The sequence below is a fragment of the Rhinatrema bivittatum genome, chromosome 9 (assembly GCF_901001135.1).
Source record: "Rhinatrema bivittatum chromosome 9, aRhiBiv1.1, whole genome shotgun sequence".
Taxonomy (NCBI): Eukaryota; Metazoa; Chordata; class Amphibia; order Gymnophiona; family Rhinatrematidae; genus Rhinatrema; species Rhinatrema bivittatum.
This window is the reverse complement of record NC_042623.1, coordinates 124,584,919-124,597,131: the sequence shown is the minus strand read 5'-3', so window position 1 is coordinate 124,597,131 and position 12,213 is coordinate 124,584,919. Positions and strand designations below refer to the sequence as shown.

The 12,213-nt window shown below is 44.9% G+C and overlaps 1 protein-coding gene and 1 long non-coding RNA gene across 3 annotated transcripts in view; one reads left to right on the top strand and one right to left on the bottom strand.

The window, feature by feature from the left end:
- Positions 1-5,232, bottom strand: LOC115098782. Its single transcript, XR_003858611.1, has 3 exons — positions 5,096-5,232; positions 4,553-4,638; positions 1-224 (listed from the first exon to the last, which is right to left on the bottom strand). It is a non-coding gene; the product is annotated as an uncharacterized LOC115098782 (long non-coding RNA).
- A 51-nt stretch (positions 5,233-5,283) lies between these two features.
- The window catches only part of TBC1D30 (TBC1 domain family member 30), a 301,699-nt gene continuing 294,769 nt past the window's right edge, over positions 5,284-12,213 (top strand). For both annotated transcript variants that reach the window (XM_029615714.1, XM_029615713.1), the window contains exon 1: positions 5,284-5,960. In XM_029615714.1, coding sequence (XP_029471574.1) covers positions 5,450-5,960 — 511 coding nt within the window. In that variant the 5' untranslated portion in view covers positions 5,284-5,449. The remainder of the gene's footprint in view (positions 5,961-12,213) is intronic.

Genomic DNA, 12,213 nt, shown 5'->3' with positions numbered 1-12,213 from the left:
TCAGCATTCCATGGTACTTTGTGTTGCGGAACTGTGTAATTCTCTCCGGAGTCACAGTAGGTCCTCATTCCGTAGTGCAGCTTTGTTTGCCTCCCTGGGAACAGAGTTGAGCAGGAGCTCTTCTAAAACTCCCCCATTTGCTCTGGTCAAAGACATGGGGTCGAGTTCCACCAAGCACTTTGCATCGAAGACCAAGTGGTATCAATCACTGGAGCCATTGCAGCCTGTGTTGAAGAAGCATAAACACTCTAAGTGAGGCGCATCAGCACTTTGTCGATGTGACCATCATTAACATTTCCTATTTCGTTCAAATGAACACATACCCCTAATTGATGTTATAGTATGTAATGTTGTCTTCGAGCTTTGTGCCATGTGTATAAGTGGAAGCTGTGTCTCAAGTATTGTCTTTATTGGTCGATGAATGATGAATTACTGTGAACTGACCTGGACTTGATTTAAGCTTTACTCTAACTGTGATTGTTACCTGTTTCATTTGTACCTGCAGTGCATCATAAGTCAAGGAATGTTATGTTGTTGCCTTATTTAAAATAAGGCAGCACTGAGACATTATTTACTGTATGATTGTACTGTAGGGGTTCCAACCTATCCTTAATCTGGGGACACATCCATTGCTGGTCCAATCAGGACCTTCCAGACATGTGGCCAGACTCCATCAAGTGCACTAGATAACTGCTAGTGTGGAGTTCTGAGAGTCAACTAATTTTGTGGCTAACTTAGTCCATGCCTAGAGCACTGGGGATAATAGCTTTGAGGCCTACATAAGTACTTTTTGTTTTGTTGGAAAGTAAATTATACTATAAAATTAAGCTAAATTATAAGGAATGTAGCCCATTAACTTTGTTCCTCCAAGACAGTAATATAGGGGGCAATTTTCAAAGTGATTTCTGCAGATAAATGGGAATTCCACATGGAAAATCCCCTTTGAAAAATTGCCCTCTTCTATGTGGGGAAAAAAGGACAATTCTGGAGGTAGGGATAGGCTGGTCTGATAAAGTACACATGGCATTTTATTTTGAAATCTTCACATGTTCTTTAGCCTGCATGCTTTGTATCTCTAAAGTATGCAGCATTAAGAATCCTGCAGCACCAGCCCATCGTGGGAATACCACAGGGAATTTCCCTTTGAAAATCAACTTGCACTTACCCACATGCCTGCAAGCACTGTGTAGGAGTCAGGTCTTGCTAGGTTGGAAACTTTTTGTATTTGCTTCCTTTTCCCAAGTGCAGCTAGAATGGAAGGTGGTGCCACGGACCCTGATGTGGGAATACCTTTTTTATTTTATTTTTAGAAAATTACAACTGCTTCAGGGTGTATGAATATTTAAAGCTTAGGCATTAGGGAAAGTTAATTTTATGTGCACATAACATACTGGGCAATTTGAAAAAAAGTCTACTAGTTCCCTCAGCTATTCTTCCTAGATCGCACCCTAAACTCCTCTCTGCGGCACTAGAACGAGCCCTGAACACCTTCCGCCTCCTTTCAAAGAGTTAGATTAGATAATTTGGCATAATTTTCGTTCCCCTCCCCATCACCCTCAAGAGTAGCATTTTTTATCTGTGTTTGTCTCATTCTGCCAGCTTCAATTTGACTTCTGAATGTACAGAGTCAGCCAATCCTGTGAGATTACAGGGTTTACACGTTCAAACATCAGATTGAAGCTGGCATAGGAGGTGCATACAGTTAAGAAGCACTGCTCTTCACCTTCCAGTGGGAAGGAGGGAAATAGGGTAAATTACCAGAGTTCTCATGGGTGAATCTTGGACACTTGTTCCCTGTAGTGAGGGAGCAGTTCATTTTGGTGGGAGGAAGTTTGGTGGACTAACCCCATGGAAAATTATAGTAATCTCCTGTCAAAATATATCTGAAAGCACATTCTTCAAGTTTTGTTAACACAAAGTCAGGCCGATACAGAATGGTGCGCTCAGCTGAGTGCATCGTTTAACATGCGATTAGCCGCGCATTTCCTACTGGCCTCTATTACCCCTTATACTATAAGGGGAAACAGCGCAGGGAAATTGCGTGGCCAATCCCCCCAAAATTAACAGTGCTCATCACATGCAAATGCATGTTGATGAGCCTATTAGTTAGTCACCCCGAATATTGAAAGGGCAGGCACTAAGTTCGAAGTGACCTTGAAAAGTGATATTAAGTCGGAGGAACCAAAACTTTAAAAAATAAACCTGCCCACCGGTCGGCAGGTTCGAAAACGGACGCTCAATTTTGCTGGCGTCCGTTTTCCAAACCTGTGGCTGTTAGCAGATTTGAAAATCGATGCCGGTAGAATTGAGCGTCAGTTGTTGGACCCGCTGATAGCCATTCCTAATGCTAATAAGGAGGCGCTAGGGATGCGCTATTGTCCCTAGCGCCTCCTTATTAGCGCCCGGCCTCATTTAAATACAGAATCGCGCGCCCAGAAGTGCCTGGGCGCATGTCGGGAGAGTGGTCACTCAACTCAGAGCGCTGGCTCCCTGCACCATTTATTGAATTGGCCTGAATATTTTGGGGCCCGGTTCAAAAGCCACCATACTGATGGATATGGTTTCGTAGAATAGAATTAATTACATGCCAAAAAAATCAAATTAGCCAACAAAATTCAAGTCTTCCCAATATGTAAATTCTATGTGGGAGACACGACCAGGTCAAACTTGGATTTGTGTCCCAGTATATTTTCTACTGGTGAGTTATTAATATTCTCTATCAGGAAATAAATTTCCAACCTTTGATGTCTCTGACTTGCTTTTCTGGCTGTTTGTGTCTCTCTTTTTGTTTTCTCATTCTCAGGTCTTCTTTATGTTCCTTTTTGTTTTCCTCTCTCTCTCTCTGGTGCCTTTTTCTTCTTCTTAGTTTCTTCCCCTAAGTAGATATTTTAATACTTACTCTTCCTTTGATGCTCTCCTTTTTCTCTCCTTCATTCATTATTCCTTTTCTCTTCCATTATCTCCCAGAATTCCCCACTCTCAAACCCAGGGTCTTCTCTCTTCTCATTCCTTTTCATTCCCTATTCCTAAATCATTTCTTCATCTTCTCAGAATCTTTCTCCCTCTTTCTCTATTCTGGGTCCTTTTTCCTTCTCCATCACCCTAGCCCTTAACCAGGATCCTTTCTCCCTTCTTCCTTTTTCTCAGTACCTGGTCTTCTCTCTCTCCATTCTCCTGCCCCCACCTGATTCTCCCCCCCCTCTCTCTCTCTTCCTGCCCCATCTTCCCCTCTCCCCTAGTATGACCCAGCTTCTCCTTTCAATCCTGTCCCTGTCCCCTCTTTCTCACCACTAGCAGGAGTAGCAGCGCATAATACTGTCAGCATCCTGTACCCTAAGCATTCAACACTCCTAACCTCTCTTAATATTCACCATCTTTTGCACTGCTCTCCCAGGCAATCACTTTCCCTCTCTTTACGATATTCACACCCCTCCCTCCTTTCATTTTCACCTAGCTGCATACCTGCCTGACTCCTTATTCTGCTGTAATGAGTCCCAAATCCCAGCATGGACATCCAAGGCCTGGAGCAGTGACTCTCCAAGTAAACTGAGCACTGCAGAGAAGAACCTTGTATTCCAGTAAGCAGGTAGGGTGGGGAGGGAACAAGAGGAGAGGGGCCTGGAACAGGGAGGAGAGGGCCTGGAACAGGGAGCAGAGGTTCTTCTTTGCCATTCACTCTGCTGTGTGCACTCCCTGCTCCTGCCTCTCTCTCCCCCTGGTCTTCCTCATTGCTGGTTACCATGCGGACAGAAGGAGGGGCTGAAAACAGCAAGCAAGATTTTGAGCATTGTCCAATAGAATCCACCATGAGCCCAGGGAGGAGGATCAGGCAGAGCTGCCAGCACTGCTGCACAAGAACAACTTTCCCAAGGCACACTGGTTGAGAAGCACTGGCCTAGAACCCTAGCACCAGCACTAACAGGAAGAAGAGCAGAGAGGGATGCACTTGGGGCTGCTACTGCAAGCATTCAAGGCAATTTTTTTTTTTAATCTTAGCCTACAAGAGATTCTTTCCTGCATCCCCTCCCCCAAGCTAAAACATGCATGCATCCTAATCAAATGGCTGAAAGCATATTTTAACTCCTGATGCATTAGCATATATTTGCTTATTGCATCAGGAATTAATATTTTTTAGCGCATAAGTTAAGAAACTGTCTTAATACACAGCTTCTTACATCAGCCTCTTAAGGAGTTTCTGAAAAGCAAACAAGAAAATATAAAGTACTATAAAAATTAAAACACTAGAAATATGACATGCACTGTGAGTTACTCACTTATCTGTATCCCAGATAACCTGGATGGACATTTTAGGAGGAAAAAAGGATTAGAAGTAAAACATGAATGTAATTTGTATAAAATTAATGAACTACATCACTACTGGAAGTACTCCTGTTTATTAAATCTCTAATTCTCTATCTACAATATATAGAATTTACATTCTAAAATATACTAGTATAAGTATAAAATGATGTAAACCACTACCACTCTCCATTCCACTCTAAATTCCAAACTAAAGGCTGTCTGTTTTTTCTGAAAAAATTAATATACATACAACAGAAAAGTGCAGTTGTGTTAGAGCTCCTCCCACAGACTCTACACATAGGGGTTGCTTTAGTAAGATTTTCTTCACTTTTGCCTCTGGGGGAAAAAAAAAAGCTTAATAAATCACACCCTAGTTACAAAATAGCTAAGTAAAATACAACAGCAAGAAAAGTAGCAACAATAAATTTGAATATTTGCTATCCCTTTGCATTATTGGTGCCATGTTGCCTGGCGGTCCTTCGATTGTCCTGTCCTACCCTACCCCTTTCCTGCAAAAGGAAAAGAGGTTGTAGGAGGAGGTTGGTAGCTCGACAGGAACTTTGCGACCTCCAAAATGTTGCTGCTCTAGTAGAACTGTGTGTAAATCTAAGCCAAAAAAATAATTCATCCCTACCTATAAACCTTCCTGAAGATAGGGTAATCCGTTAAATTACCTTAGGATTTACACCAAAAAGTTGGCTCCATTAATTTACACTTTTCATTTTAAGCTTTGCTACTATTTTGCTTTAAAAAAAAAAAAACACCCCAACAAAACAGCATAGTTATTGAATACCTTGTTGGAGGTTTCCCGAGGACTGTTGACTTCCGGATGACACTGCAACAACCGGTTGGTTTCGGCATTTGGAAAGCCCAGAGCCACAAACACCTGACTCACCTGCAAGGCAGGTAGCGAAGAGACCGTACCAATATGCAGAGAGAGGGTGTCCTGAAGCAGACGGCAGCCTTACCCGGCCCGCTGTAAAATGAACACGCAGCCGGGCAGCTGCTGCTGCGTCCCCCGCGCTGGACGGGGTAGAGGCGTCCCTTTCCAGGAGAGGCGGTCCCGCGCAGGTGACAGATCCTTAACCCGCCCGGCTGCTAGGGACATGGTGCGGCGGCGGCTTTGGGCTGGGAACGGGTTGGAGTCATGACGTTGCGTCCTAGCGGGAAGGAGTTTGCGGAGGTCTCTCTGGGGGACGACGACGACGACGACGTGGTGGTGGTGGTGGAGGTGGCCGCCAGGCCACGCGAGAGCGGCGACAGCCCCTTGGCGGAGAGTCGCGGCCATGCAGGCGCCGGGTTTCCGGTTGCCTTCCCCGCTCCGCTCGGTGTCCCGGAGGAGGAGGAGAGCTGCAGGGTCAGCACGGACAGCGCCGATTCCAGCTTGCCGGAGGTGCCGGGGGCCGAGCGCGGCCACGGCCTGACCTCGTCGCTTGTGAGCGGGCTGCTCACCGAGCTCTACGACAGCTACCAGTGCGGGCTGCTCAGCGGGGGCTGGGGCTGTGGCCGGATCCCGCAGCAGGACAGCGTGGACAGCTCCACGGAGGCGTCGGGCTCCGACCTGTTCCTGAGTAGGAGTAACCTGCAGTCCCGTTTTCTGCAGGAGCTGCAAGAGGCGCGCGGCAGGAGGCACCAGAGCCAGTACTTGGCCCGCAAAGGTAAGAGCCGGAGGGCTTTACAACACAAGTTGGTTCTTAAAGGAATGAAACTTTCAGAATCCCAGAACTGGAAGGAGATTTATGAGGAGGCTACTAGTGAGCTAATTAGACCAACTCGAGGCAAAAGAGAAACTGGTTCACATCCTTGCTTGTTGCTGGCATTCGTTCTTAACGAGTGTATGCTGTTTGTTTCTGGGATGACTTCTTTGCAGAAAACCAAAATAGTCGCCACTTATCAAATTATAAAATAAGTTGTTTCCTGTCCAGCTGTTAACCGAGAGCTTGCACAGTACTAGAGGGCGCTATCAGGGAAAGGCTGAGTTGGCTTTTGTTGGTCCTCTCTAAACCCAATTTCTAAAGTTTTTAGCTTATCTCCTATAAATTTTAAATAGTGAATGATGATAAAGACCAAACAGGCCGACCAGTCTGCCCAGTAAGTTGCTTGTAGTAATAACGGCTGCTCTGTGCAGTTTACCCCCATATAGAAGTGTTACGCCTAAAGTTAACATAGGTTACTCCATTTTTCGTTTCCATCCTCTAGGGATCGGCAGTGTTTATCCCATGCCCTTTTCACTTCCATTACTATTCTAATCCCCCTTCCTTATCACTTCTTCTGGTAGGGTATTTCATGCATCCATTCTCTCTGGGGCCGATGTAATAAAGTGTGCTGAAGCTGCTGCGGGTTTGTGCACGCATGTTTGTATGCCTATTTTCCCACGCAAAACCCAATAGGGGGATTTAATAAGGGTTTTGTGCGTGGGGGAAAAAAGCATGTACGAATGCGCTCACAGACCTGTGTTTTTTCCTGCGTGAACGCATGCTAATGGCATGCAAAGGAGGTGATTAGCTAATCATAGGTAATGCAGGGAGCTGCGCTAGTGCTAATGTGGGGTTTTTTTACCGCCATGGTCAGGGCACGAGTTAAGTGTCCGTGCGGACTCGGGAGGCCTATGTCTGCATCCGAGCATCCTGAAAACCACCTAGCTGAGTGCTTATCTCGGCATCAATGGCCAGCTTAGCTAGGTGCTTTTCTGGGCGCTCGATCATATAGATTCGTGACCAAGTGAGTGCTTAGCTCAACGCCCGAGCGGCAACGGTAGGTCGGTGCTCCGAAAGGCTAGACACTTTACTTGGTCGTAAATGTATGCTGTCGGGCGCCCAGAAAGGCGCCTAGCTACCATTGCCGCTTGGGTGCTGAGATAGGCACTTGGTCACGCCTGGGTGGCAATGGTAGCTAGGCCTTTCTGGGCGCCCGACAACATACATTTGCGACCAAGTAAGCACCTAGCTGAGCGCACAAATGGCAAGATACGCTAGGTTCCTTTCTGAGCACTCGATCGTGCAGATTTTTCTGCCACAAACAGAAGAGCACGAGCGGCCTGATAGGCTGCCTGGCCTATCTCAGCTTCAGAGTGGCCAGCTTAGCAAAGCACTTTTCACAGCGTCAGAGGTAGGCGCTTCCCTGGGCGGACAGATTCATGGCCAGAAGAGAGGCAAGATTGTTGTGAATGAGCATCCATGAAAATATTTGCCCTGTTTTCTGCAGCACAGTTATCTGAAATATTAAAAATACTTTCCAGGGTCATACTTTCACTTAATAGGGAGACCTGTTCATTCACTCACTCACTTTTATGAGTGGATTATCGGCGTGGGTTTTGAGCACGGATGTGGCTGCTTATTACATAGGCCCTGTCCACGCTTAGGTACACACATTTTTCAGTACATGCACGGACTTCTGTGTGCAAATCATTTGCATAATATATTATTTTAAATCCTTTGAAAGTGGTAGCTTCAGCCACGCACAGTGATCAAAACTCGCGCACTTAACGAGTGCCTGTTTTGCCACGGGTCTTATTACATCAGCCCCTCTGTGAAGAAATATTTCCTCATGTTGGTTCTGAGTTATCCCCCAGGCATTTCACATCATGACCCCTTAGTTCTGCAGTGTCCAGCAGAAAAGGTTTGATTTTTGTGTATCATTTAATACCGTATTTTCCGGCGTATAAGACGACTGGGCGTATAAGACGACCCCCCCCTTTTTTATACATTTTTAAGAAAAAAAATAATTTTACACTCAAACAGGAGCAACCCTATCTATGAAAAGGCAACACTACAAATACCGTATATCAGGCCCTAAAAACCAATATACCTCTTATTAGGAAAACAGAACTAGCAAGCAGCTATAGATCCCCACACATAAATAATTGTAAAACTATACTAATAAGCAGAATAAATGTTTCAAAACAGCTATGAACAGAATAACATCCAACAATTAAAAACTCATAAAAACTATTAAACATTCTCCAAACACCAATAAAATATTTCAAAAAAGCAGACACATCACATAATATTAAATAATTAAAATGGCAGTCAATCAAGAAAAATGAACTCAAAAAGCCACCTTTCCTTACCCCCTCCAGCAGCTCTCCTATTCCTCTTCCTTAGGGCCCATGTCTACACACACACACACACACACACACCATACCAGTCATGCCCCCATGGCCAGTTTCTGTCGCTCACACACCAATCATTTCCCAAACAGTCTTTGACACACACACCAGACACCTTCCTGAACAGTTTCTCTCATGCCATACACCGTATGGCATGAGAGAACACATGCCGTGTTCTGCTTACCGTACATATACGGGCTTCTCACTCTCATAATCACTTTCTCTGTCTCACACACACACACCAGTCTCTCTCTCATTTCCATGCTCACTCTCCACGTGCACAGGCTTCTCATTCCCTGAATCACATTCTTTCTCTCACATTCACACACACCAGTCTTTTTCTCTCACACACACAGTCACCTTATCAACCAGTCTCTCTCTCATGCACGCGCACACACACACACACAGCCAGCCCTCCCGCTCCCATGCTCTCTCTCACATAATCAGGCTTCTTACTCCCATGCTTTCTCACATACCCAGATTTCTCACTTCCATGCTTTTTCTCTCTCTACACTCACATACACATCAGTCATCTCTCTGAGCAGTCACTTTCATTGTCTCTCACACACGAGCTGCTGACCAGTTTCTCTCAATCACACACATGCTCTCAATCAAATGCATTCTCTCACTTACACACAGGCTGGCTGCTCTCTCTCTCTCTCACTTCCACTCCCCCCCCGAGCACAAATAGTAGCTGCAGCAGCCTCCTCCAGCCCCCGCAGGCCAAGAAGGAAGAATTCCATCGGCCGCGGGAGGCTCACGCTGCTGTCTCTTTCCCGATTACCAGCTCCTTAGACTGCTCGGGGCCGTTCCTGCTGTCGCCGCTGCAATTTTTTCACGCGGCACGGCTCTTTCTTCCCGCGCATCACTTCCTGTTCCGGTTCAAAGGGAGGGGGGGCGGGAAGAAGAAAAGGGCAGCCGCGGATGCCACAGCTTTTTTTTTTTTTGCACCGCTGCCGTTCCCGCTGGGCTTGAACGTGCTGATAGCCCAGCGGCAACGGCAGTGCGGTGCGCGGGAAGGAGAAGAAGCCGTGCCGAATGAAAAAAATTGCAGCGGCGATAGCAGGAACAGCCCCGAGCAGTCGAAGGAGCTGGTAATCGGGGAAAGGAGAAGCAGCATGAGCTCCCGCGGCCGATGGGTTTCTTCTTTCTTGGCCTGCGGGGGCTGGAGGAGGAAGCTGCTGCAGCTACTATTTGTGCTCGGGGGGGGAGGGGTGAAAGAGAGAGAGAGAGACAAGCCAGCCAGCCTGTGTGTAAGTGAGAGAATGTATTTGATTGAGAGCATGTGTGTGTGATTGAGAGAAACTGGTAAGAGAGCAGGTGTGCCCTATATGACGATACCCGGCGTATAAGACGACCCCCGACTTTGAGAAGATTTTCTTGGGTTAAAAAGTCGTCTTATATGCCGGAAAATACGGTACCTCTTCTTCAGGGTATACATATTCAGGCCAATCTCATATGGCTTTTGATGCAGACCTCCATGCCATTTTGGTGGCCTTTGTCTGGACCGCTTCCATCCTGTCATTCTTATTGAGATAAGGTCTCCAGAACTAAACACAGTACTCCAGGTGGGCCCTCACCAAAGATCTGTATAAGGACATTATCACCTTCTTTTTCCTGCTGGTTATTCCTCTTTCTATGCAGCCCAGCCCAGTTGCTTTTTGCCACTGCCTTGTCACATTGTTTCATTGCCTTCAAATTGCCTGACACGATCACCCCAAGATTACTCTCCTAGTCTGTGTAAATTAGTCTTTTGCCACCCCCATCTTATCCAGTTCATGGGATTACTGCATCCCAGATGCACGAGTCTGCACTTCTTGGCATTGAATTCCAGCTGCCAAACCTTATGACTACTCATTAAGCTTCCTTCTAAATTACTTTTTATTCTCTCTGTTCCTTCAGGCATGTCCACTCTGTTGCAGATCTTAGTGTTATCTTTAAAAAGGCAAACTCTTCCTTCTATCCATTCTGCAATGTTGGTCACAAAAATATTGAATATAATCTGTCCCAAAATGATCCTTTTGGCACTCCACTTTATACTGTTTTCTCTTCAGAGTAAGTTCTTTTTATCATTATACACTATCTATGGTTGGTCAATCAGTTTGTAATCCATTCCACCAATTTGATACTCAGTCCCAGGCTTCTCATTTTATTCATGAACCTTCCTATGTGGGACCATATCAGAAGCTTTGCTGAAATCCAAGTAGATCACTTCAAGTTCTCTTCCTTGGATCTAGTCTCTAGTTACCCAATCAATCGTATTTGTTTGACAGGACCTTCCTCTGGTGAAACCATATGTCTAGAGTTCAGCAACCCACCGGATTGTGGAGAGTGCATTATTCATTACTTCAGCAAAGTCTCTAACTTTCCCACTACTGAGTTAAGACTAACTGGCCTGTATTTTCCAGTCTCTTCTCTATTTGTGACATGTGACCACCCACTCCTCTTCTCCAATCTTGCAGCACCACTCCTGTTTCCAGGGATGTATTGAACAGGTCTTTCAGTGTCCTTTCTAGCACATCTCTGAGCTCCCTTAATATTCTGTGATGTACCTTATCCAGCCCCATGGACTTGTCCACTTTCAGTTTTCCTAGTTCTTCTCATATGTTCTCTGCTGTAATGAGGTTGCATTTATCCCACTCCTATCCATTCTCTTGCTAACCAGCATTGGTCCTACTCGAGGGCCTTTTTTCAGTGACACCGAACTAAAGTATGTATTTAATATTTCTGTTTTTTTCTTCATCTTTCTCCACCTTCAATTGTACAATACCACCTCTGACCTTCCTCCTTTCTCTGATATATCTGAAAAATTGATTTATTAAGAACTTTTCTATACCGACATTCATATACAATATCACATCGGTTTTACAAAGAACCTGGTTAACTCAACAAAGAGCCAAAGTTACAATGAACAGGCGGGGTGGGTAACTTGGAAGGGGAAAGAAACATAGAAATTAAAGTGGTAAGGGAGTCATGGTTAACTATTTATTTATTTAACTTTTTTTTTTATATACCGCAATTCATGTAGCAGAGTTACATATCATTTCGGTTTACATTAAAACAAGCATGTGAGAATGTGATTACATTGAACAAGGGAGATGAACTAGGATCAAGTAACCGGGGAGAAAACGTGCAACAATAAATAGAAAGGTAATAAGAGTCTGTTGTAGAGTTGTAGTTAATCAGGTTTATGATCTGGGTACATGTTGGGGGTAAATTAACTAGATAGAATACAGTGGTTTCTAAACTATGGCTTATATACAATAGATTCTATATTAAGGCAATATACAATAGTTATGTAAAATTAATCAGAGGTGAGACCACTGGGGATCCAGTGGTTTCTAAACTAAAGCTATATTCAATGGATTCTATACTAAGGCAATATACAGTGGATATATATATATACAATAATTTATGTAAAATTAGGAAGGGGAGGGGGAATCAGGTACTTGAGTGACCACAGGCAGAGGGATACAGGTGGGTAGCGGGAGGGAGAATCATAGGGAATGAATTGGCTATGTGAAGGCTTGTTTAAATAGCCAGGTTTTTAGCTTCTTTTTTTTTTTTTAAGGTTTGGGTGCAGTGTTCCAGGCGTAGATCTGGAGGCATGGAGTTCCATAACTTGGGTCCTGCTAATAAAAAGGCCCGTTCTTTGGTAGCAGTGAGGAGGAACAGTTTTGGAGATAGTGTGTGGAGGAGGGATCCTTTGTAAGCTGCTCTGACAGGTCTATTGGATGTGTGGTATTTTAAAGAGTCAATGAGTGTGATGGTTGTGGAGTGACTTGTGGATGATAGTAAGGCTC